Raw genomic sequence first — 26851 nt, 5'->3', positions numbered from 1 at the left:
AGGGAACGCCGGTGTCACCAAACCTGAAGTAAGCCAACCTCCTGCTCATGTGTCCCTCCACAGCCAGCAGCAGCTACGCACAGTGCTTTAAAAACGTCCTCCACATGCGGTCGGCGTCTGACGTCGTTAGCCCTGCCTCCTGCGCTAATTACGCCCCCCCATCTTTCAAAAGAAAGTGTTTTCTCACGAGAGCAGTGGACTTTAGGCGCCTTGCAAACAGCTGATATGGAGGTGGGGGGGTAAAAACCACCGCTGAGCGGCCGCGCGGACACAGCGCTGTTTCCAGCATCAGGCGATGAGCGCTCAGTACAGCCCCCAGTGGTGACACATAGGCATGACAGCATTAAAACTTAACTTAACTTAAAAGGAGAAATTCATAAGAAAATCTCCACTTACCTTTCCTCGCTGCAGGGTTATCTGAGATAAACCCAATCTTCACCCTTCACGGTGGGCTCCAAAACCTTCATGAACAGGGGAACCTAGAGGTTACCCACAATCCTGGACCTGCAACAGCACCCTACCAATAAAAACTTTATGGCCTTACTACCAAAAAGTACTGGATCCCAGGGTCCAGCTCTCTAAAAAAATAAGCATTCGCAAGCAGAACCTCATTTCTTCGGACACGAGGCCCGGGTACCATTCCTTAGGCCCATGAAAGGACACTCTGAATGGATCCAGTCAGCATGGCTGGCCCCAGCAAAGATTGCTCCAGTGGAGCTCAGCACAGCACATCTTTACACCTTAGACACTGGCGAAAAAACTGAGTACTCCCAGTAGTGGGAGGGGTTATATAGAGAGTACACTTCTTGCCTTAGGGCATGCCAGTCCATCACCTATCAGTGGCCCTATAACCCACATACTAACTACTATGGCTCTGTGTCCCCTGATGTATGAAAAGAAAAGATTATTCATGAGCATGAGATTAGGAGAAATAATGAAGAAATATGTTTGTGAGAACTCTGTGTGAATATGAGCAGCAAAACAACTTCATTCTTCTAGCATTGTAAAGAAGAAGAGAATGTGCTGCATTAAACTATTAAAACAAATTCAGCGTAACGAATGTGCTAGGTCCATTATGAATGGTAGTTTTACCAGACCGATTGCTTCCATCTCGTAGTTGAATCTGAGTATGCATGAGTTTTTGCGAAATTCCATATGCACGAACGCATTTTCGGATAGGAACTTTCTGCGACTGAAAAACTGAGAACATGCCCTCAATCTTCTGCTGGCAGGAAAAGTCCGATGGAGCATACACACAATCGCATTTTCCGACCAAAGCTCTCATCTGTCTTTTGCTGGCCGAATTTCCAATCGTGTGTACGGGGCATAAGGATGATCTAGTGCAAGAAAAAAGTGGAATAAAGGTCTTTACGAGGAAGAAAGAAAACAGAGGTTTTTGAAACAAAATAAACAAGGCTGAGACTTTACTTAGTGAGTACTTAGACCAAATTCTAGTTAAGCCACATTATTGCAAGGCACAGAGAATTATCTGGAGTTAAAATGCCTGTATATAAGTGTATAGGTTTCCAGGTACGATAGTATATTTTTCTGAAAGTGGCTTTTCTGACTTTGAGCAATGTGGGAATGAAATAATCAGAGATACCCTTGGTACTCAAGACCTGTTTTTCAACAGCTATGCCATTAAAGTCAGTGACTGAGAAGCAGGATGGTACAGGGGGCCTGAGACAGGTCTGGCCTGTTTAGAAAAAGCCAGGGATTGTCTCTGAGAAATTTAAGTATATCTGTGTGCCAGGTTCTCCTGGGTCAGTTTGGTGTAATGATAATCATCAGTTTCTTCTCTTGCTCTATTATGTAATAGAAGGCAAGGCAGGATTCGCACTGGAAGAAAGACATATATGAACTGGGGCAGGGTCCAGGGAATTATCAAAACATCCAATACCAGTGTTAGAGGATCCTTGGTCCTGACTACAAACAGGGGTAACTTGTTGTTGTACCTGGAAGACTGAATGTCCACATCTGGTATTCCCCATTTCTTACATAGAAACTGAAGATGTTGAGATGAAGGGCCTATACCCCTTGGTCCAGGCAGTGGTGGCTAAAGTTGCCTGCCTTCCAATTGTCAACTCCCAGGATGTAAACAGCAGGGTGGCATGGACAGTGTTAGGGTGCTTAGCTTCCTTGGGTGACCATTTTCCTAGAACCATGAGGGATTGGAATACTCCTCCCAAGCCCGAGAGGCTGGCATCTGTTCTTATTACCCTCCATGGGTGTGGTAGAAATGACTTCCTGATTGTGAAGACTGGATTGAAAACCCGCCAAGCTAAGGAGTTACTTTTTTGGACAGACAGGTTGACAAATAAAGCGTGCTTGTTTCAGGCAAACGTTGCCTTAATGCAACTGGGTGAAGGGTACAGCCTAGAATGACAATACCCAGCAAACATCCCAGTTCGTGAGTCTACCATAAGTCTGTGATTAAACAGGCACGGTGTCCATGGCAGAACACTGCATAGAAGCCACTGCTCTCTAAAAAAACACATTGCAGCTCACCTTCGGTTTGCCAAAGAGCAGCTTGCAAACTGCAACGCTACTTGGAAAATATTTTGGGCACTGATGAAACAAAAGTTGAATTGTTTGGGAATACGGATATGTGATATGTATGGTGCAAAAAGGGCACAGCTTACAAAAATTTAAACATTATTCCAACGGTGAAGTATGGTGGAGCGAACATCATGATTTGGACTCAAGGGGAAAATTAATTTCCAAGTTTACCAAAATATCCTACAGGATAATATCATGGTAGCTGTCCACCAGCTGAAACTTAGTAGAGGTTGGGTGATGCAGCAGGACAATGACCCTAAGCATCAAAGTAAATCCATCACAGACTGTCTTCAGAAAAGGAAAATGTGCCTTTTGGAGTCGCCTAGTCAGAGCCCCATATAGATGCAGTAGAATGATTTCAGGATAGCAGATCACACCAGACTTCCTACAAATGTGTCTAGACTGAAGCAGTTATGTAAAGGGTGGGTGTATTCAATAAAGGCATGAGAAATTTGAACTGTTTGTGTGTTATCAGCTTAAAGCGAAGTTCCAGCTGGACCCATGTTTATTAAAAGTCAGCGGGTACAAAAAGTTTAGCTGCTGACTTTTAATAAACACACACTCTCCTGTCCCACGGTCCAGCGATGTGGCCGCTTGAAGCCTTCGTTCTCTCCCCGCCTGTCCGTGGCATTGGCATTGCAAGTGTGGGCACTCGGCTGTGACAGCTTCCGACTTCACAGCCGGGTGCGCACTGCACATGCACGAGTCGCGCTGCGTTTCCTGAACGGCCAGGTAATCATCTGGGATCTGTGACGTGTCCCAGAAGATTGCAGGGAGGAAGGAGTCGCCTATGCGGCACAGGCGGAATTAGTAGCTGCAAACCTGCCAAAACTAGGTACCCACTCCCCCCCCCCCCCCCCACAAAAAAAAAATGACATGCCAAAAGTGACATGTCAGGGGGTCAGGATACCTTAAAGCAGAAATTGCACTTTTGAGATCACATTTTATGGCAGACAGGAAACTAGTTCATTCCAAGGGGTTCATATATTTGTTCTTACCAATCTATTTGTTCCAGGTCAAGGATACACTGTGTAGTCAATGGAGGATCAGTATGACAGACTCTCCAACCAATCTGGCTATGGCAGCTTCCATAAGTCTCTCTTGACATATCTCATATAATCTTGCTTTATGTGTCGATGTTACAGTTATTCCCGCTTAATACTTAACAATCATACATTCCTATGATTTGTTCCTTTTCTAAAATTTAGAAGCAGCACACTCTACCAGCCCTAAATGAGGATTTCACAGTATTTCTCACTTTTTCCCAAATATTTCTAATATATTAATCACCTTAGGTATTTTTTTTACTGTACATTTAGATGACTATACTGTAATATATCAGAACACTACAAACACCATATAACTATGTACATTTCAATTTATTTCAGGAGACTTCTGTTACAAAAGTTCATGATGCAGGAGCTCTTGCAACATTTGTCTGTGGTGTCATCTACATTTTGCTTCAGTCTATTATCTCCTACAAGTCATGTCCAGAATGGAACAGAAGAGGAACATGCCACATACGAATGTCTATTTCTGTACTATCATGCCTTGCTGTATTTCCCAGTATCCTTTCCATTATATTCTAATATCAATCATTATATCATATTATACACTATATAAAAATGACTTGAAGATGACATGTTTTCTATTAACCAGATTTGTTCTAGATACTAAAATAATTCCATTAAAGTGCAACTTCACCCTCTCAATCAACGTTAACTATATTTAATCCTTAACCACTTAAAGAGGAGTTTCCCCAAAAAAAAAAAAATTAAAAGTCAGCAGCTACAAATACTGCAGCTGCTGACTTTTAATAGTCGGACACTTACCTGTTCCAGGGTCCAGCGATGCGGGGGAACAAAGCCCCGCTCATCCCCTCCTCCTCTCGGCGGCACCGGCATTGCAACTGTGGGCACCCGCTGTGCTTGCGCGAGCGGCGCCGTGCGCCATGATTGGCCGCGCAGTCACCTGGGACCTGTCACGTGTCCCAGATGACTGCCAGGAGGAAGGGGGCGGAGCTGAGCCCTTCCTGCGCCGAGGGGAAGTGACGTCAGGAGCCCAGGCACTGAAGGAGGCAGACTACGAGGGACCCCCTAGCAACAGGCACTTAGAGGCGAGTTAAAAAAATGTTTTTTATTTTATTTTTTTAAGAATTTTAAGCATGTTTTTTGTGGGTGGAACACCACTTTAAGGACCAAGCCTATTTTTCAAACTTGGTGTTTACAAGTTAAAATAATTTTTTTTTTTTTGCTAGAAAATTACTTAGAACCCACAAACATTATACATATTTTTTTCAGACTCCCTAGAGAATAAAATGGCGGTCGTTGAAATACTTTATGTCCCACCGTATTTGCACAGCGGTCTTACAAGTGCAATTTTTTGGGAAAAAATAAACTTTTTAGAATTAAAAAATAAGACAACACTAAAGTTAGCCCAATTTTTTTTATATTATGAAAGATAATGTTATGCCGAGTAAATTGATACCCAAGATGTCATGCTTCAAAATTGCACCCGCTCGTGGAATGGCGACAAACTTTGACCTATAAAAATCTCCATAGGCGCCGTTTAAAAATTTCTACAGGTTACCAGTTTTGAGTTACAGATTAGATATTTTGCTAGAAGTATTGCTCTTGCTCTAACGATAGCGGCAATACCTTGCATGTGTGGTTTGAACACTGTTTTCATATGCAGGCACAACTTGCGTATGCGTTTGCTTCTGCGTGCGAGCTTGGCGGAAACAGGGAGCTTTAAACTTTTCTTTTTTTTTCTTATTAATTAACTTTTTATTTTTTATTTTTACACTGTCCTTTAAATTATATTTTTTGGGTCACTTTTATTCCTATTACAAGGAATGTAAACATCCCTTGTAATAGAAAAAAAGCATGACAGGACCTCTTAAATGTGCGATGTGGGGTCAAAAAGACCTCAAATCTCACATTTACACTTAAATGCAATAAAAAAAAAAAAAATAATTTTCCCTTTAAGACCATTGGATAGAAGTGATGTTTGACGTTGCTTCCATCATCCAGAGCAGGGGCTATCTTTCCTTCACTCGGCTTCATGTCTCATAGGGAGAGACCCTGATCTACTCTGCCACTACCGATGGCTCTGGTAAGCGGCGAAGATGACCGAAGTGCAGCAGGGGGCTCTCTCCTGCCCCCAATAAAAGTGATCTCATGGCAAATTCTTTTTTCGTTTATATATCACAAAAAAAAACCCTGAAGGGGTGATGAAATACCACCAAAAGAAAGCTCTATTTGTGGGGAAATTTTGTTTGGGTACAACATTGCATGACCTCGCAATTACCAGTTAAAGCAGCACAGTGCCAAATTATAAAAAGTGCTCTGGTCAGTAAGGGGGTAAAACCTTCCGGGGCTGAAGTGGTCAGCTTACATATGACCTCTGAAAGAAATATACCACATTTTGTACAGTTTCTATAATGACTTAGTTTCATAGTTAGTAAGGTTGAATAAAGACACCAGTCCATCCAGTTCAACCTGAGTGAGTGTCTACAATTGCCCCTGTACATTGCACACTCACATCGGTCCCTACCCTCAAAGAGCCCACAATCCAAGGTCCCCATTCATATACTAGGAACAATTTTGGACAGAAGCCAATTAACCTACCTGCATGTCTTTGGATTGTGGGAGGAAACCGGATTACCCGGAGGAAACCCACGCAGGCACAGGGAGAACATGCAAACTCCAGGCAGGTAGTGTCGTGGTTGGGATTTGAACCAGTGACCCTTCTTACTGCTAGGTGAGAGTGCTAACCACTACACCACTGTGCTGCCCTTAAGGACTTAAAGATGCATTAGTGAAATTGACATTATGATAGAGCAGACCAAGTGGCTACATAATACTGTATTGGTCTCAGCAGGTGTAGCTGTACCCAGTGGCACAGTTTGATGGCTCTAGTCCCCAGTGCAGGAAAGGAGCCCAAACCCACGTACACAGTGCTTTATGTTTAATATTCCTATCCCCAGTAAATTCCCATGAAACTAATATGGCAACTTCATTACTCCTTTTACATAAAATACCAATCCTCAACAACCAAAAGCTTCTTTGTAGTGCACGGTATAATCCATCTTCTCTAGAAAAAGTGATTTAGCTGCATACTTGCTTAAGATAGTAGGATATAGCTAGGTAGGTGCCACGGTTCCAAGGTAGTAATGGCCCAATTACAATTACAACATCTGCTACCCCTGTTACTATGCCAGTGGGTAGACCCTTAACATTTGTATGGCATTATCAGCTAATTCAAAAATAGGAATAGTTATGGGAAACATCATATGTCTATTTCTGAGAATCCAAATATTGCCTGAGCTCCTTTACAGTTTAAAGCGAACCTATGATGATAGAAAGAAGCAATTCCCAGGGCTGCGATTGAAAACCTGGATTCACCGTCTAGTGAGTCACTGACCTAGAACAAGCAAAAGAAGTCTGAAAACTCTGATCCTGCATTTTTGATCAGTGTTGGGGATCTCTAGTAAATTCAGGCTATAGATGGTAAACCCTGAGCTTGCAGCTTTAGCAATAAGACAGAAGTGGTATCAATAATCTATCTTGAACAGATTTCCTTTCATTTCTATGAGACATTTTTCTGTGTATCTATAAGAAACTCATTCTCCTGTATTGTTCCTTAGTGGATCCATCTAACAGTGATTGCATGTGCATCATTTGCAGGCATTGGGACATTTAAATGTAAGCTTGGAGAACAGGTGTGTATTTTATATTTAGTAAGCATTAACATTGAAGTGTTTATTACCCCAGCATTTCATATTGCTGATTTATGTCTGCTGTACCATGTACTTGTGTTAAAAAGTATTCTCTTTGTATTTATTCTTTTGTGTGAAATACCTAGTGATCCCATCAGTCCTCCTGCTTTCCAATTTTAAATATAGAAGCTCAACCATCCCAGCATGGTCCATTTTCTGGCTGTGCTGGGAGAACAGCCTGCCTGCCTGTCCTCCAATGACCAAGACATCAGTTGATACACCCCCTTGCACAGCTCTTCACAGGGAAGATAAATGTATTGCTCTCTTTCTGCCTCCTGCTGACACCCCCCTTGCCACCTGCAGTCTCTGCCCCCACTTCTCTTAGTCCCTTATGTTGCTGAGAACAGAGGTTATGTCATCACATATAAAAAATGAAAAAAAGTGTTTATAATTCTTTAGATAGTGTGTGTGTGTGTGTGTGTATGTGTGATTTGTATTTTAAACGGAAAGGGTTATTTTACAAGATGAGGGTTCACATATACTTTTCCCATCACTTACTGTTTGGCTATGAGGCAGGCAGTAAAGTAAAATCTCCCCAATGGAACACAGATGGCAAAAAAAAGTAAAAATGGTTGCCTTTAGTTATACGTTAAATCTTTTTCATTAAGCAGTATTTAAAGTAGATATAGTTATATTGCCTCTGTTGTCCTAAACTAGTAATTCAGCATTCCAATTCCTTAGACATGTGCACCTGATACAAAACCAAAGAAAATTCCCAGCTCAACTCGCCATAAAATCTGCTATTAACCTAATTATTCTAAGGCCGCGTACACACGCGCGGACTGTTTGCCCAACCTTGTTCGTCAAACAGTTTCGGCAAACAGTCCGCTCAAAATTTGCATGAGCGGACTTGCCCACACACGAGCGGACTGTTTCAACGAACTGTTTGCCAAACAGTCCGCTCAACTTTTGAAATGAACGGACTCGCCCACGTAAGGCGGAGGCAAATCCGCCCATTTCGAGCGCGTGTACAGGTAGGCGGGGCCCGCGAAGGAGACGTCGCGGGCTCCGCTGCCTGGAATGGGCTTAAAGGGGAACCCCAACGCCGAAAAAAATCGGCGTGGGGGTTCCCCCAAAGTCCACACCAGACCCTTGTCCGAGCACGCTACCCGGCCGGCCAGGAAAGGGGGGCGAGCGAGCGCGCCCCCCCTCCTGAGCCGTACCAGGCCGCGTGCCCTCAACATGGGGGGGGTGCCTTGGGGAAGGGGGGGCCGCGCGGCCCCCCCACCCCAAAGCACCTTGTCCCCATGTTGATGAGGACAAGGGCCTCTTCCCGACAACCCTGGCCGTTGGTTGTCGGGGTCTGCGGGCGGGGGCTTATCGGAATCCGGGAGCCCCCTTTAAGAAGGGGGCCCCCGGATACCGGCCCCCCACCCTATGTGAATGAGTATGGGGTACAATGTACCCCTACCCATTCACCTGTGAAATAAAGTACAAAAAAAAAACACAACACAGGGGAAAAAATATTTTATTGCACAGCTCCGGGGGTCTTTATGTAGAGCAACAATTCTTTTCCAGCTCCTCAGAGAGTTCTATGCCATGAGGTGCCATGTTGAACTTCCAGTGACCAGTATGGGAGAGTGAGAGTGATAACACCAAATTGAACACACCTGCTCCCCATTCACACCTGAGACCTTGTAACACTAACGAGTCACATGACACCGGGGAAGGAAAATGGCTAATTGGGCCCAATTCGGACATTTTCACTTAGCGGTGTACTCACTTTTGTTGCCAGCGGTTTAGACATGGCTGTGTGTTCAGTTATTTTGAGGGGACAGCAAATTTCCACTGTTATACAAGCTGTACACTCACTACTTTACATTGTAGCAAAGTGCAATTTCTTCAGTGTTGTCACATGAAAAGATATAATAAAATATTTACAAAATTGTGAGGAGTGTACTTACTTTTGTGAGATACTGTATATAATATATAAACCCCCCATTTGCCACCACGAAGTCTCGGCCCAACAACCTGGCACTCGTATGAGACCCTTGCAGGTTATGTCATCACATATAAAAAATGAAAAAAAGTGTTTATAATTCTTTAGATAGTGTGTGTGTGTGTGTGTGTATGTGTGATTTGTATTTTAAACGGAAAGGGTTATTTTACAAGATGAGGGTTCACATATACTTTTCCCATCACTTACTGTTTGGCTATGAGGCAGGCAGTAAAGTAAAATCTCCCCAATGGAACACAGATGGCAAAAAAAAGTAAAAATGGTTGCCTTTAGTTATACGTTAAATCTTTTTCATTAAGCAGTATTTAAAGTAGATATAGTTATATTGCCTCTGTTGTCCTAAACTAGTAATTCAGCATTCCAATTCCTTAGACATGTGCACCTGATACAAAACCAAAGAAAATTCCCAGCTCAACTCGCCATAAAATCTGCTATTAACCTAATTATTCTAAGGCCGCGTACACACGCGCGGACTGTTTGCCCAACCTTGTTCGTCAAACAGTTTCGGCAAACAGTCCGCTCAAAATTTGCATGAGCGGACTTGCCCACACACGAGCGGACTGTTTCAACGAACTGTTTGCCAAACAGTCCGCTCAACTTTTGAAATGAACGGACTCGCCCACGTAAGGCGGAGGCAAATCCGCCCATTTCGAGCGCGTGTACAGGTAGGCGGGGCCCGCGAAGGAGACGTCGCGGGCTCCGCTGCCTGGAATGGGCTTAAAGGGGAACCCCAACGCCGAAAAAAAACGGCGTGGGGGTTCCCCCAAAGTCCACACCAGACCCTTGTCCGAGCACGCTACCCGGCCGGCCAGGAAAGGGGGGCGAGCGAGCGCGCCCCCCCTCCTGAGCCGTACCAGGCCGCGTGCCCTCAACATGGGGGGGGTGCCTTGGGGAAGGGGGGGCCGCGCGGCCCCCCCACCCCAAAGCACCTTGTCCCCATGTTGATGAGGACAAGGGCCTCTTCCCGACAACCCTGGCCGTTGGTTGTCGGGGTCTGCGGGCGGGGGGCTTATCGGAATCCGGGAGCCCCCTTTAAGAAGGGGGCCCCCGGATACCGGCCCCCCACCCTATGTGAATGAGTATGGGGTACAATGTACCCCTACCCATTCACCTGTGAAATAAAGTACAAAAAAAAAACACAACACAGGGGAAAAAATATTTTATTGCACAGCTCCGGGGGTCTTCCGTCTTCGGGGGTCTTCTCGCCGGACTCCTCCGCTATGTGTGTGTAGCTCTTTTACTAGCGGAGGAGTCCGGCTTTCTTCCTCCCCGCCGGCCTCTTCTCCCGACTTCGGGGGTCTTGTCCCCCTCTTCGGTTCTTCTGCCGGGCCACCGCGCCTTCTTCTAGCTCTTTTACAGGCGGTGGCCCGGTCTTCTGTCGCCGCTGCCTTCCGTTCTTCTGTCGCCGCCTTCGGTTCTTCTGCCGGGCCACCGCGCCTTCTTGTAGCTCTTTTACAGGCGGTGGCCCGGTCTTCTGTCGCCGCTGTCGCCGCCTTCCGTTCTTGTTCTTCTTCTTGTTCTTCTTCTTCTTCTCCAGGCGATGTTGACACGTCGCTCCCTCCGGCCGGAATGCCAGGGACACGCTCCGCTGCCACTTATATAGTGACAATGGGGCGGTGTCACATGGTATATGTCACATGGGTTGGTCACATGGTGACCCCGCCCCCTTACGATGTCATAGTCCCCATGTGACATCAACCCATGTGACCAACCCATGTGACATATACCATGTGACCCCGCCCCATTGTCACTATATAAGTGACCGCACAGCGTGGCTCTGGCATTCCGGCCGGAGGGAGCGACGTGTCAACATCGCCTGGAGAAGAAGAAGAAGAACAAGAAGAAGAACAAGAACGGAAGGCGGCGACAGCGGCGACAGAAGACCGGGCCACCGCCTGTAAAAGAGCTACAAGAAGGCGCGGTGGCCCGGCAGAAGAACCGAAGGCGGCGACAGAAGAACGGAAGGCAGCGGCGACAGAAGACCGGGCCACCGCCTGTAAAAGAGCTACAAGAAGGCGCGGTGGCCCGGCAGAAGAACCGAAGAGGGGGACAAGACCCCCGAAGTCGGGAGAAGAGGCCGGCGGCGGGGAGGAAGAAAGCCGGACTCCTCCGCTAGTAAAAGAGCTACACACACATAGCGGAGGAGTCCGGCGAGAAGACCCCCGAAGACGGAAGACCCCCGGAGCTGTGCAATAAAATATTTTTTCCCCTGTGTTGTGTTTTTTTTTTGTACTTTATTTCACAGGTGAATGGGTAGGGGTACATTGTACCCCATACTCATTCACATAGGGTGGGGGGCCGGTATCCGGGGGCCCCCTTCTTAAAGGGGGCTCCCGGATTCCGATAAGCCCCCCGCCCGCAGACCCCGACAACCAACGGCCAGGGTTGTCGGGAAGAGGCCCTTGTCCTCATCAACATGGGGACAAGGTGCTTTGGCACCCCAAGGCACCCCCCCCATGTTGAGGGCACGCGGCCTGGTACGGCTCAGGAGGGGGGGCGCGCTCGCTCGCCCCCCTTTCCTGGCCGGCCGGGTAGCGTGCTCGGACAAGGGTCTGGTGTGGACTTTGGGGGAACCCCCACGCCGATTTTTTTCGGCGTTGGGGTTCCCCTTTAAGCCCATTCCAGGCGGCGGAGCCCGCGACGTCTCCTTCGCGGGCCCCGCCTACCTGTACACGTGCTCGAAATGGGCGGACTTTCCGAGCGGGAACAGTCCGCTCATTTCGAAAGTACAGCGGACAGGCCCACACACGGGCGGACTGTTCGCTCAAACACAGTTTCAGCGGACAGTTTTTCGGAATTTCCGAAAGACTTTGTCCGTCCAACTGTCCGCTGAAACTGTCCGCTGAAAGCCCACACACGAGCGGACTGTCCGCCCAAACACTGTTCAGCGGACAAGGTTGGGCGAACAGTCCGCCCGTGTGTACGCGGCCTAACAGTTTGCCTTAAAAACAGGGGTTTAGTTAGCACACATATGCAAATACATGCCGCTCCAAAGCACGCCAATTTCTCTGCAGTCCTAACTCTTGTAAATTTATGAGACTCCACAGTGGAAGCACATGCATTCTAATGTATAGATAGAGGGCAGGTGAGCATGGAGGTAGCCCATTCCTCTTTAACCACTTCCGGACATATGTTGTGGCAGGGCAGCCTGGCTGTGCGAACCGACATACCTATACATCGGTCATGCATTAGATACAGCAGGCACGCGCCCACCGCACGATGCGGGAGCTCGCTGGCTGGCCACCCGCAATCATGGTAAACAGAGGTAGAACAGGGATCTCCTCACCTGGTTGCCACCACACACGCTTAACACCATCTGAACCAAATACGTTTATCTGTTTCCGGTAATCTATGTCCTTAGTCTGTCTTCAGAAAACTGTTTGTGGGCTTTCTTGTGCATCATCTTTAGAAGAGGCTTCATTCTGGGACGAGCCATGCAGATCATTTTGATGTTGTGTGCGGCTTATGGTATGGAGACTGGCAGGCTGAACCCCCCTCCCCTTCAACCTCATATGTCTATTTCCCAAAGATGATTTCTGGATATGATGCTAAGCACGTGCACTCAACTTCTTTGCTCGACCATGGTTAAGCCCGTTCTGAGTGGAACCTGTCCTGCTAAACCACTGTATGGTCTTGGCCACCGTGCTGCAGCTCAGTTTCAGGGTCTTCGCAATCTTCTCATAGCCTAGGCCATCTTTATGTAGAGCAACAATTCTTTTCCAGCTCCTCAGAGAGTTCTATGCCATGAGGTGCCATGTTGAACTTCCAGTGACCAGTATGGGAGAGTGAGAGTGATAACACCAAATTGAACACACCTGCTCCCCATTCACACCTGAGACCTTGTAACACTAACGAGTCACATGACACCGGGGAAGGAAAATGGCTAATTGGGCCCAATTCGGACATTTTCACTTAGCGGTGTACTCACTTTTGTTGCCAGCGGTTTAGACATGGCTGTGTGTTCAGTTATTTTGAGGGGACAGCAAATTTCCACTGTTATACAAGCTGTACACTCACTACTTTACATTGTAGCAAAGTGCAATTTCTTCAGTGTTGTCACATGAAAAGATATAATAAAATATTTACAAAATTGTGAGGAGTGTACTTACTTTTGTGAGATACTGTATATAATATATAAACCCCCCATTTGCCACCACGAAGTCTCGGCCCAACAACCTGGCACTCGTATGAGACCCTTGCAAACGCAATACCGTCTCAGCAGCCTGACACTCGCAGAGACCCTTGCAACCACGCAATATCGTCTCAAAACAAACCTCATACTCATTGAGACCCTTGCAATCACACAATATCATCCCAGCAGCAGGACACTCACCAGGACCCTTGCAACCACGCAATATCATCTCAGCAAACCAAACCGAGGCCCTTGCGCCCACAAAGTACCATCTGAAAACTAATATCACACACATCAAGACCCTTGCGACCACGCAATATTGTCTCAGCAAATCAGACTGAGACCCTCCCTTGCAATCACGCAATTTGAACGCAGCAGCCTAATACACTCATAGTGACTTTCGCAACCATGCAATGTCAGCTCATCTCCAGTAGCGTCAAAACATTCCTGGCACAAACCAGATCACAAACACACCACAGGGGCATCCAATCAGCCTTGCATACACGTAGCAACATCCAGTTATACATTTATCTTTAGTGGCGTAATGGCTACTCATCATCCTCTCTGTCTTTTCCTCAGGTCAGCAGAGTTCAGGTTTTTCAACCTACACCAGGTTGGTTGTTTCTCCCCAGTTAAAAAAGAAGGGGGGGGGAGCGAACATACAGTCGTATTCCACCAGGGCCGTATTCCCAAGATCATAGCTGAGCTTAGATGCAAGGCCATCCCCTACCGTACTACGGTCAGGAAGGCAGAGCTATTCAGGCTACGCTTTCCGCCGACAGCTTCTACAGGATCCAGCGCCCCTCAGGCGTCCTTGCAGTCCATATCCGGGGCCATCTCCCATCTGCACTCCATGGTCTCCTTACTGTCCGCAAACAGTTACTGACATGCAGACCAAAGTCACAGCCCTGGAGGCTCGCCCTCCAATGACCCTCCCTGACCCAGTCGTGGTAAGGGCACTGGCATCCCCTCCTGCAGGTATGCCAGAGTAACTGTCCTCCCTGCCAGCCTCAGGAAGGAAATCTTGGAGAGCAAGGACGTAAATTTAGTATCTCTGCTGATTTTGGTGCACAATGTGGCTGACAACAGAGCATAGGCCTGGGGGGACGTCTCGGTGGTCATTAAGTCGAAAGACCCCAGGCCCACCCACAAACGTAGTCACCAAATTCGCTACCACCGCTCATTTTCGGCCAAGGCAGCCACCAAGCTCAGCCAGTTCCAGGTCAAGACAGACTGGAGCGTTTCTGACACAAATTATTCTACCACCATTTCGCAGGCCTCCACTCACTGCTGTGCACCATTTGCCAGTTTGCTACCCACCCATTGGTGCTCTGAAGTGACTACTACACGCCCCTTTTTCCCTCCTTCCTCCTCTGGCACCAGACAGGGCCTCCTGTCCTGGCCCCCAGTCAATCACAACCAGTGGATAGACTAGGGTGGCCTATCTTTTCTTTAGGAGGAGGACCCATTTGCAACAATTTTAATCACAGCGGATGCTTCCATAGTGAGTGCAGGCTACTCCATATTTGCACAGCATTCCATAAAGCTCCTCCGAGCACCACCTGTCAAGTCAAATGAGAGGGAAAGTCCTGACTAGGCCGCATAGATGTCATCTAGTTGGGGTTCAACCTCGCTATACACCCCACTCCCTCACTGGCCATATTCCTGGTGCAGGGCTTCACAGAAGGGTTCCACACCAGCCTCATCACTTTACCCCTCACTACACACAAATGCAGGAACCTCCAGTCAGCAGCCATCGACACACAAGCAATTGACTCCTTACTGCAGTCAGAAGTGGATAAAGGCTTTATTATCGGCCCCTTCCCACAGTCACCTCTCCCAGTCTGGAGAGTCAGCCCTATTGGGCTTGTCAAGGACAAGTTCAGTACTAAACTCTGCCTATTGTATGACTTATCTGCCCCTCATTCTTCTCACATCCCTAGCATGAACTCCCTGATTCCTTCCAAGGAGTTTTCCCTTAAGTATGCCTCAGTTGACTTTTCCAACCAAACCATCACTGGGATAGGTCCCGTCACCTGGCTATCCAAAGCAGATATTTCAAATGCGTTAAAGCTCCTCCTTATCGAACTGTCCTTCTGGCGGTGGAACGATATTAAGTGGAGGGAGTCCTACTACTTCACCACCATGTTGACCTTCGGGTCCAAGAGTAGCCCGTGGCTGTACAACATTTTCGCTCAGGCCCTCACATGGATTCTGTCTCACCAGCCCCGCTGTCACTCAGTCATTGACTACCTTGATGACTTCCTGCTTATCGAGCAACCAGGCACACCCCCGGCATATCTAGACAAGTTAAGAATAGTTTTCAACAACCTCAACGTACCCATAGCCGAGCACAATGTAGAAGGACCGACACATTCCATTACCTTTTTAGGTGTCACTCTCGACATGCAAGCTAGCCTGCCTCTTGACAAACTAGCTTGTATCAGGGCAACTATTCACAACTTCACACAGTCGCAAGGGTGCACCAGGAGGAAGTCGCAGTCCTTACTAGGGATGATGAACTTTGCAATGAGGATTATTCCTCAAGGACGGTCCTTCATATCACGGCATTTAGTCTTTCTCACACCAGTACAAGACCCAGACCGAATTCTCAAACTAGATCAAGCAGCAGTAGCAGACTTGGCTATGTGGGACAAGTTCCTCATCAGCTGGAACGGCATTTCAATGCTCATTTGTCAGATGAATCACCACAGGTGGTCACCGATGCTGTAGCCTCCAACGGCTTCCAGAAATTCTCTTAATCCCTGGTTTTACCCAGTCCTCATCTCTCTTCGAGCTATATCCCATTGTCGCAGCTGCCCAGGTCTGGGGCCACACGTGGACAAATTAGACGGTGCTTTTCACCACGGACAATCAGGCCACGGATGACATCATTAACAAAGGTAGATCCAAGTCACTCCCCATCATGTCCTTCCTGCGCTGGCTTGTGAAGCTATCACTCTGTTACTAATTTCATTTTTTCTGTAGACATATTCCAGGCAAATACAATATCGCTGCTGATGCGCTGTCCTGTTTCCACCTTACCTTGTTTTTCCTGCAGGAGCCTGGAGTTGACCCAGCGACTACTCCTGTCCCACCCTGGTCGTTGCTGATGATGGATTAAAAATCACACCTCGCCATCTCAAACCAGCTCATCAACCAATCCTTGGCATGCAACACATTGAAGGCCTATCGCACTGCTTGGAACACTTACCGCAAGTTTTTGGCTTCTTGCCCAGGAGCAGTGATAGGCGACGTTAGACACGTCCTTGCCTTCATATCATATTGCCATACCCAGCTAGCCCTTGCTCACAACAACATTAGGCTATATCTAGCCTGTGTCCAGAATTTTCTATCATTACAGGACCCCAGTAAACTGTCAGTATTCTCGGCCCATGCAGTCAAGTCACTCCTACATGGCATAAAGAAGCACCAACCTGAAGCCAGTGGCGAAGGCCTACCTATCACGAGTGCCATCTTCAGGGACTTGTCTGAAATCCTTACTCATTCCCCCTTTGGGGCTTTGCCCAGCCTAGTCACCCGAACGGCAATTTTTGGTTTCCCGTGACCTAGCTAATTTACCGCCATTGGCTCCAGTAGTCAGACACTGCTCCGACACCATCTGACTCGCTTTCCAAACCATTACACCCTTCATCTCACAGACAGCAAAACGCAACAAACCGGCACAGGAGTTGACATCAACCTATTTCAGACTAACAATGCCTGGTGCCCAGTGATGGTCCTTGACTGACTACTGTCCCGGCTACCCAGCCAATCTGAACATAGCCCATTGCTACTCTTTCTAACCAGCCCCCTCAGTGGCAGCCAGTTTGTCAAGTATGTCAGGATCCTCCTAAGCAACTTGGGCTTTAACACCAGTCAGTTCTCTGGACATTCCTTCTGGATTGGAGCAGTCTCAGCTGCCTCCCAACATGGAGTACCAAGCCACGTAATCAAGAAACTAGGCCGATGGAAGTCTGCTTGCTTTGCCACCTACATCCCAAATCCTCAGAAGAAATGGCACAAGCCTTCACCAAGCTGGCTCAATAACCACAAGAAATAAATAAAGCGTTATTTCCCTATCTGAGTCTTTGCCCCTTTTCTTGGAATGCTGACCAGACCACCAAGGCACACTTCAGGTCTACTTATGTTGTAAGTCTTGTCGCATGTTTATGTGATTCACACCTCTCTCGGTCATAGGGCCACGACCATAAATAAGGATGCCAGTATGGTGGCCTGAATTTATGGTAAGAGGGGTATTTAAGCAGCCCACTCGCCCATACTCATTGTCGGTTCCAGTGCGCAATACCCTCCTGCCCTTCCCTTTTTCAGGGCACTTCTCAACACATCGTTCTTTACAAACTACCCATTTCTTACCTTCTGTATGCTCCCTTTTCTTGGCATACCGACCAGACCACCAAGGCACACTACAGGTATATTTACGTTGCAAGTCTTGTCGCGTGTTTATGTGATTCACATCTCTCTCAGTCCAGTCATAGGGCCACGACCATATATATATATATCTTACTCTCCTACAGTGCCCTGAAAGCTGAAAGGAGGGACATGTTTTACCATGGTTGTTATCAAAGACAGTCATTTTCACCAGTTTAAAGTAGGGGAAAAGCTGTAAGCTTTATCTTTAGAATTAAATTGTTGATTTATAAATATGAGAAAATGGTAAAATTTCATAAAAACTAAAAAAACAAAAAAGACAAGTTTGAAAACAAAAGATACAACAAAGTGGAGTGGAATGCAAAATAATGCTGTAAAAAAGGTCTTCTAAATGGCTCAAAAATCAAAAGTGCTAAATCCAGGGAAAAAAGGCAAAACATTTTTTTTAGAAAGGCTGCACTGGAAATGCAAATAACTGTTCAGTTTGGCAAAAACTAGAATAGCTTTTCATTTTCATGAACATTATGGACATACTGTATAAGTCCCTCACCCTCATAATCGTCTCTCACTCTTCTTTCCCTCTCTAGCCATCCCCGTATCACCAAGCAAGTGCTGTTTGTGAATGGATTGTAGCTTTTGGCTTTGTTACATTTTTCCTAACATTCATCAGAGATTTTCAGGTTGGTATAACTATAGACTATCCATGCAATGATGTTTGAAGTGTGGAACAAACTTTTTATAAAGAAAATGTTAAAGTATACTTATAGCCAAATAGTAGAGAAAAGGTAAAACCTTAGTGAGTTTTTGTTTTGTGCCCCACTAGGAAGATTTACCTCTTTATTTGTCCAGGTGGCCAATGTCACTCAGGCAGAAAGGGATATGAAATCCAAAATGTTATAGCTGTCATAGAAAGTGACAGAAATAAAGTTGAAAATTTCTGAGGACACCTGTTCTGGTAACTGTTTTCCAAGAGGGGAGTTCCTCTCCTCTTGAAGAAATTTCCTCTTGCTTTTTTTTTGTGCCTCAAAAAAAAACCAACCTAATGCCGCGTACACACAAGCGGATTTTCCACTCAAGCTTGGCTTGCATACACATGGTCACACAAAAGTTTGCTGAACTTTCCACCGTCAAGAACGCGGTGACGCACAACACTACAATGAGCTGAGAAAATTAAGTTCAATGCTTCCAAGCATGCGTCAAATTGTTTCCGAGCATGCGTAGGAATTTTGCGCGTCAGAATTTGTACAGACAATCGGAATTTCCAATCAAAACTTTTTCAGACCGAAAAATTGAGAACCTGCTCTCAATCTTTTGCTGGCTGGAATTCCGCCAGCAAAAGTCCGATGGAGCATACACACGGTTGCATTTTCCGACCAAAAGATCTCATTGGACTTTTGCTTGCGGAATTTCCAATCATTGTGTGTACGCAGTATAAGAAACGCTAACAGGGCTTTATCGTTACCACAAAAAAGTTTGAATAAAAAGTAAAATTTTATTTTTTACAATTTTTTTTTTTTTTCTCCAAATCTATTTTTATTGAAAACAAGAGATGGGGTACATAAAGATAAATGGTTGTATGGTATATAAAGTCCAGTACAACGTATTAATACCAGATATCAGAATTAACATTAGTAAGTGTACAATATACATAAACAGGGTGCCACAAAAACAGTTGACAATATGGGTAACTGTGCCGAAAAGAAATAGGAGTAGTTACATGGAGGTCTTGGATACTGTGTTTAAACAGCATGTTGAAGTTTACCTATAGTTGTGCCTCAAGGAACCTACTAGGTATAGTAACTTTTAACCTTTATTTCTTGTGTAAAACATTTGTGTTGTGTAGGTGGGGGGGTGTTATAGATCATGTAGGATGTTGGGGTAAGGAACAATCGTGTGCAGGCTCATTGTGTGGGGTGTTGCCCTGGGCTGATTGTCTAATGTACAATATTGGTTACACTGTCTTTTCGGTGGTTAGCAGCCTATTGTCTCTATATCTGTTATTTCCTTGTAGAGTTGCGGTCACCGGACCACTAGCAACCCACACAGAGAAAGGCAGTTCTAGCAGGCTTAATCAGTGGTCAAATTACTCAAGTAAGGTGGTGAGGGGGTTCTTTATATGAATGGGGAGGTAGGTGGGTTATCAGAAGAAGAGACTCCCTGTGGTAGAGGGGTAAGATATTGGGAATAATTAGCGGGGGAGGTAGTAAGTGTGGAGAGGGGATGGGTGAAATATCTGTCTCTATAGAGGTGTGTCTTTAGCTTGAGGCACCAGATTTTCCAATTCTGCAATTTTATTTATGCGTGTGATCCAATTCGCATTGGTTGGGGGATTGGTCGATTTCCATTAGACTGAAACACACATTTTTGCAGCATTCAAGAGGTGCAGGGCTAGGGAGCGATGATTTTTTTGGAGGATGGAGGAATGGTGTAAAAGCATTTGGGCCGGGGTAAAGTCGGATAGGTGGTAATTTGAGTTGTGAGGCGATGGACGTATTTCCAAAAGTTTTGGAGTAAGGGACAAGACCAGTATAAATGAAGGAGTGATGCTTCTTCATCTGTGCATCTCCAAAAGTTGGGGGGTATGATGGGAGAAATTTTGTGTAATCTAAGGAGTGTCTTGTACCGTCTAGAAAAGACTTTAAAGTCATTTTCCTGTGCAGAAACGCTGACTGAGCCTTTATGGATATAAGAGTATATATTTTCCCATTCCTCATCTGAGAGGTTGAGGGAGAGTTCCCTTTCCCATCTAATGCTTGCTATGTTGGATTTTAGGCTGTGGTCAGAGCGCAGTATGAAATACATGTCTGAGATCAGGTGCCTCTGAGGTTCTTTTCTGGTACAAAGAACTTCGAAAGATGTGTGTTGTCTAGAATATTTGGAGCGTGTTTGGGGGTTATTCAGGAAGTGCCCTATTTGGACATACGTCCAAAATGGAAAGGAATGTCCTGGCATCTGTCCTGAGTGCGGGTAGGGTTAGGAAAGCGTTCCTGGAGAAGAAGTGTTTGGCTCGCACATCGGTGTGAGGCCAGAATTTCAAGAGGAAGGAATCCAAAAGACCTGGTGGGAATTCCGGGTTGTTGTGGATGGGTGTTAGTGGACCCGGTGAGGAGAAAATTTTGAATTTATGCGATGCTTTCTTAAAGATTTGTAGCGTGTTACTGATTAAAGGGTGTTGTTTGCAGTATGAAAATATTAACCACTCGAAAACCAGGTTTTTTTCTGCCACTTTTTGTTTACAAGTTTAAATCAGTATTTTTTTGCTAGAAAATTACTTATAACCCCCGAAACATGATACTTTTTTTTTTTTTTTTTTTTTAGCAGAGACCCTAGGTAATAAAATGATGATTGTTTCAATTCCTTATGTCACATGATATTAGCGCAGTGGTTTTGCAAACACAATTTTTTGGTAAAAAATAGACTTTAACTACTTAAGGACCAGCCGCCGTCGTTATACATTGGTACTTTGATGCTAAATGCCATTGTTATGGCAGCAGCTAGCTGCCATAACCCCACTATTTTTAAAAACGTCCGGCCGTCCTCTTTCTAAAAAAGTGATCTCAGCAGTGGAGTTGTGGTGAGATCACTTTTATCGGGGCGCGAGAGGGGAACCCCCCTCCCACCATACTCCAGTCAACTCCGCTGATTACTGTAGCTGTCGGTAGGGCCAGAGACGATCGTGTCTGCTCCCCTCACAGCCTGGATGGCAAGTGAGGGAAAAATGTCCCCCAGTCGGCTCCATAGCATTAGAGGGCGGAAGCGACGTCAAACGTTACTTCCGCACAATGCTCTTACATTGATTTATTTTATTGCATTTTAGTGTAAATATGAGATCTGAGGTCTTTTTGACCCCAGATCTCGAATTTAAGAGGTCCCGTCATGCTTTTTTTCAATTATAAGGGATGTTTACATTCCTTGTAATAGGAATAAAAATGACCCAATTTTTTTTTTTAAAAGGACAGTGTAAAAATAAAAAATAAAAAGTAAAATAAATAAGAACATATTTTTTTTAAAGCGCCCGTTTTGCTGAGCTCGTGGCAGAAGTGAACGCATACGTAAGTCACGCCCGCATATGAAAACGCTGTTCAAACCACACATGTGAAGTATCTCCGTGATTGTTAGAGCGAGTGCAAAAATTTTAGCACTAGACCTCCTCTGTAAGTCAAAACTGGTAACCTGAAGACATTTTTAAACGTTGCCAATGGAGATTTTTAAGTTCCAAATTTTGTGAACGCAATTTTGAAGCATGACATGCTGGGTATCAATTTACTTAGTGTAATATTATCTTTCACAATATAAAAAAAAATTTGGCTAACTTTACTGCTGTCTTATTTTTTAATTAAAAAAAGTGTATTTTTTCCAAACAAATTGTGCTTGTAAGACCGCTGCACAAATTAGGGTGGGTATGACATAAAGTATTGCAACAACCGCCATTTTATTCTCTAGGGTGTTAGAATTTTTTTTTTTAATTATTTAATGTTTGGGGGTTCTAAGTAATTTTCTAGCAAAAAAAATGATTTTAACTTGTAAACAACAAATTTCAAAAAAGAGGCTCGGTCCTTAAGTAGGTAATGAATAAAAAAAAAAAAAAAACGCACACAATAGTTACCCCGATTTTTTGTATAATGTGAATGATGTTATGCCAAATAAATAGATACCTAACATGTCACGCTTTAAAATTATGCATGCTTGTGGAATGGCAACAAACTACGGTACTTAAAAATCTCCATACGTGACACTTAAAACACCTTTACAGGTTACCTGTTTAGCGTTACAGAGGATGTCTAGCACTAGAATTATTGCTCTTGCTCTAACGTTCGTGGCAATACCTCACATGTGGTTCAAATACAGTTTACATAAGCATGGGCGACTTACAAGTGTGTTCGATTCTGCACAAGAGCATAGAAAGATGGGGCGCTTTAAAAAAAAAGCAGGGCCATTGGATTGTTTCTCAGGCGAACCAGCGGAAACGGTAAGCCTGAGAAACACTGGCAAGCGGCAGGAGGGATCAGGGACACCGGTTCAGAAACCATTCCAGCCGCTCGGACCGGTTTCATGAGAAAGCCAAACGCCATGCAGATTGCGATAAAAACAGTACTGGGTTATGATTCATATCTTCAGCCACAATCCCTGTAAACCACAATGTATATATATGTATTGCGGTCGGCAAGTAGGTAAAATACATGTAGAAGTTAAAATTCCATGTAAATATCTTAATCTAATAAAGATACATCTGCTATTCAGTGCAAACATTGCATAATTATTTCCCCATTCTCAATAATATAAATGGGGTAATTTGCCTGTTATCTCTTCAACGTGTTTCATTGGTCATGGGCCCACTTCATCAGGAAGGCAAGCAATAAAAAAAGACTCTGAAATTATAGAAGAATATATCAGACCATATAGTTCAAAACATATGGAAGAAAAACACAATATAGACATGTCAAAATAGTGTACTCAAACAAGTCTATATCATACCTCTTGTAGATGATTGGGTTATTCATAAAAACAAAAGAATAGTGCAGCCAACAATTGAAACATCATGGGGAGAACAGAAACTGATACTAATTCCGTCAAATCAGGAGAAAGAGGTGGACCCGGTGGAAAATTATAACCCACAGAGAGTACTGGAAAGAGATTTATATACTATAGTACATGTTGGGGTAAAACAGTGAAGGTTATTTATGTATCAAAATATTTATCTATCCTAGGGTTCCCAGTATTCCTAATTACACCCCTACTCCTTAAACAGAAAAACTGTGGTTAAAGTAAACCAATAAAAACATTGACTTTAGGTCCCCTAATCCATGGGACTGCTATCTTTCTAAAATTTGATCTATCACCACTAAAATACTCTACCTGAGCAGACAATTGGTGCCTGCATCAGACACAAAGCTGCTGCAAAGATGAAAGTGGAAGGTATTCCACAGTGACTGGCCAGACCTGGAGGGCCGGGAGTCTACTGCAGCTAACAAGTAAATATAACTGGGGCAAAGGGGTTTTTAGAACTGGGGCAGATGCATGGACCAGCTCTAGTCTTTAGCTGTCTTCAGATTCAGGTTGGCAGAACTCCAGACAAATAGATAAATACACAATTCAAATACACTGAGAATGAGTGAGAATCTTGTTTATGTTTCACAGGATTAGCAATTTTGCTCTGCCAGTCTTGGAATTCAGAGGGGTCCCTGAGCCCCATTGCAGCCTGGTTAACAAAAAAAACCAAGCCTGTTAAAGGGGTTGTAAAGCTTCGTGTTTTTTCACCTTAATGAATCTTATGCATTAAGGTGAAAAAACACCTTGCAGTCACTGCCCCCCCCCCCCGAACCCACGTTTTACTTACCTGAGACCCGAATCTCCTTGGGTGTGATCCCACGTTGCTTTCACCGAGCCCTAGTCGGCTCTTCATTTGATAATCGATAGCAGCGAAGCCATTGGCTCCCGCTGCTGTCAATCAAATCAATGACGCGGCACACCGGGGCCGAGTCATACACTTGGCAGCTATGGCCGCCGAGTGTATCACACGGGGGCGTGCCCGCAAGGTAACCCCCTTGGGAGAGAGCTTCCCAGAGGAGGTTATCTATTGTGGGGAGGAGCCGAGATAGCCACCGTGAGACCCCAGAAGAGGATGTTAGGGGACACTCTGTGCAAAACGAACTGCACAGGGGAGGTAAGTATGACATGTTTGTTTTTTTTATGTTTTTTTTTTAAAACAAACCCATAGTATCTCTTTAAGTGAGCAGAAGCACATAACATATGTCATGGGTGGACATTAATTATTGTGGGCGAGTCATCATCAAGATACAGCACAGCATCCCATACAAATCAAATAGAGCCAAAAGAAGGAAATATTGGGACTTTTTTGGTGCTTCATACAAGCTAGCATAAATTTCATTAAAAATTATTTATTACAAAAAATGTTAAAAGACAAATCCATATAAAACCATGTACAGTCCTGACATTACTCTGGTTATTCCTAATTATACAGCGGTACAAATTCCCAACATGTATCGCCCATGGGGCTTCTTCAGCGGATACATTGTCCGCCAGTGGTCATAGCACTATATTGAATAAAAAACAAGATATAAATATCTATAGGATGTATGATATTATAGTATTTTTTTTTACATATTTTTAACAATATTGGTCCATAATTGTTGTAAATGTTGTAGATTTTCATATCTTGTTTTCTATTTGATATAGTGCTATGACCCCATGAGACAATATATGCCCTGAAGAAGCCCTACAGGCCAAACATGTCAGGAATTGTTACTTTAACTACCGCTGTATAATTAAGAATAACCAGAATAATGTCAAGACTGACAGTTTTATATGGATTTGTCTTTTCTAATAAATAATGATTTTTTTAATGAAACGTATGCAGTCTTGTATGAAGCACCAAAAAAAGTCCCAATATTTTCTTCTTTTGGTTCTATTTTATATGTCATGGGTGCTCAAAGGGCCAGTAGAATCATGACTGCCAAAGGCAGAGGCATGATGGGACTTGTAGTTCTGCAACAGCTGGATGGTCAGAGGTTGAGCACCCGTGACATATGTGCATGCGGCAGAGCCAGATTGGCAACTAGTACTGCTCCTTCCTCTCCCAGTCTGTGTGCTGCTGTATAGGGGATTATAGGAGGCTGATCCAGGTACTTACACTAGTTGCATAAAATGTATTTAATGATAATAAATACATAACTGTAAAATTCAGCTTTAACGCTCAACTTTAGGCACAAAAGACACAAATGAATGCAGCTTGGTAAAAGCAAGCAGTGTACGTACCTGGATCTGACCTGGAAATAGCCTCCCACAGTTCTCTGTACAACAGAGCTCAAACTGGGGGAGAAAGAAGCAGTGCAATGAGCTAATCAGTTGTTCCACAGTGCAAGCAGCATGCTGATAAGAGGAGAGAGCAGAGTGACAGAGAGATAAGATTATCAGTTCAATACTTCTCCTTTCAACGTCCAGTCATAGGGTGTAAGTTTTATGTAACTGCAGCAAGGATGGTATTTTATGTGCTTCTCTACCTATGTATTAGAGCAACTTCTACCTCTATTACACATTATTTGCTTTTTTTGTAAATTTATTTTCAGAACTCTTTCACAGTAAATTGTTGGTATTGAAAATTTTTCTGACATGTGTACACTTTTTTTTTCTTTGCAGGCTGTAACTTTGACAGTTTCAACAGAACTTCATGATGATTTTTGACTACAGCCCTATAACAGTGTTATAGATTGACTAAATCTTTTTAATATATGTTAACCAGTCCAACTAACAATGTTACTGCCGCTGGTTTACAATTTGCACTGCTCTGTACTGGATGCGGAGACATTATAGTTTAAGTATTACACTGCACCATTTCATCAATTTTTTTGTGTTTTATATATATTTTCATATCAATAAAAAGTTACAATCAATGTTTTCTGATTAATTGATTAAAAAAATGGAAAACATTCATCGGGATGCAAGCTTTTAAGTACATCTTCACATATAATTTTTTTTTTCTACATCAACAGTTCAGGCAACTAATTTTAATAAAACACAAAAAGGTTAAAAGGGTATTAACCCATAACCCCTTGACTGGCAAGGGTGTAATACATGAGGAAAATCAAAAGGTTATTACAAGAAAAACCTGCTATGGTCCTAAAGCAGGGGTCTCGAAACTGTTGCCTGAGGGCCAGATGTTTCCTAGCCTTTATCTGGCTCTTGGGGCACTATTCCTTCCATCAATTTGAGACACTATTGCTCTCACTGACACCAACAAGGGGGCACTATTTCTTTCACTGATACCATTGATGGGATACTATTCCTCCTACTAATAGGGACACTATTGCTTCTCCTACTGACCACCAATCTTGAGGCCATATTTATTTCCACTGGTGCTGGACCTGAGACATTTTCTGCCCCCACTTTCCACAGTCTGGCCCTCATAAAGTCTCAAGGACAATAAACTGGTCCTTTGTTTGAAAAGTTTGGAGACCCCTGTCCTAAAGTCTGATCTGCACCAGTGGCTGAAGTGTTTAGGCAGATACAAAGT

The 26851-nt window shown here is 44.5% G+C and overlaps 1 protein-coding gene across 2 annotated transcripts in view; it reads left to right on the top strand.

Annotated features, from left to right (window-relative positions):
* The window catches only part of DRAM1 (DNA damage regulated autophagy modulator 1), an 83700-nt gene extending 57469 nt beyond the window's left edge, over nt 1-26231 (top strand). For both annotated transcript variants that reach the window (XM_077472207.1, XM_077472208.1), the window contains exons 4-7: nt 3948-4125; nt 7224-7282; nt 18408-18500; nt 25978-26231. In XM_077472207.1, the coding sequence (XP_077328333.1) occupies nt 3948-4125; nt 7224-7282; nt 18408-18500; nt 25978-26022 (375 nt within the window). In that variant the 3' untranslated portion in view covers nt 26023-26231. The remainder of the gene's footprint in view (nt 1-3947; nt 4126-7223; nt 7283-18407; nt 18501-25977) is intronic.
* Nucleotides 26232-26851: the final 620 nt, after the last annotated feature.

The sequence above is a fragment of the Lithobates pipiens genome, unplaced genomic scaffold, assembly GCF_037356315.1.
Source record: "Lithobates pipiens isolate NorthernLeopardFrog02 unplaced genomic scaffold, aLitPip1_a1.2 Scaffold_8, whole genome shotgun sequence".
NCBI lineage: Eukaryota > Metazoa > Chordata > Amphibia > Anura > Ranidae > Lithobates > Lithobates pipiens.
This window is presented reverse-complemented; position numbering and strand designations above follow the sequence as displayed.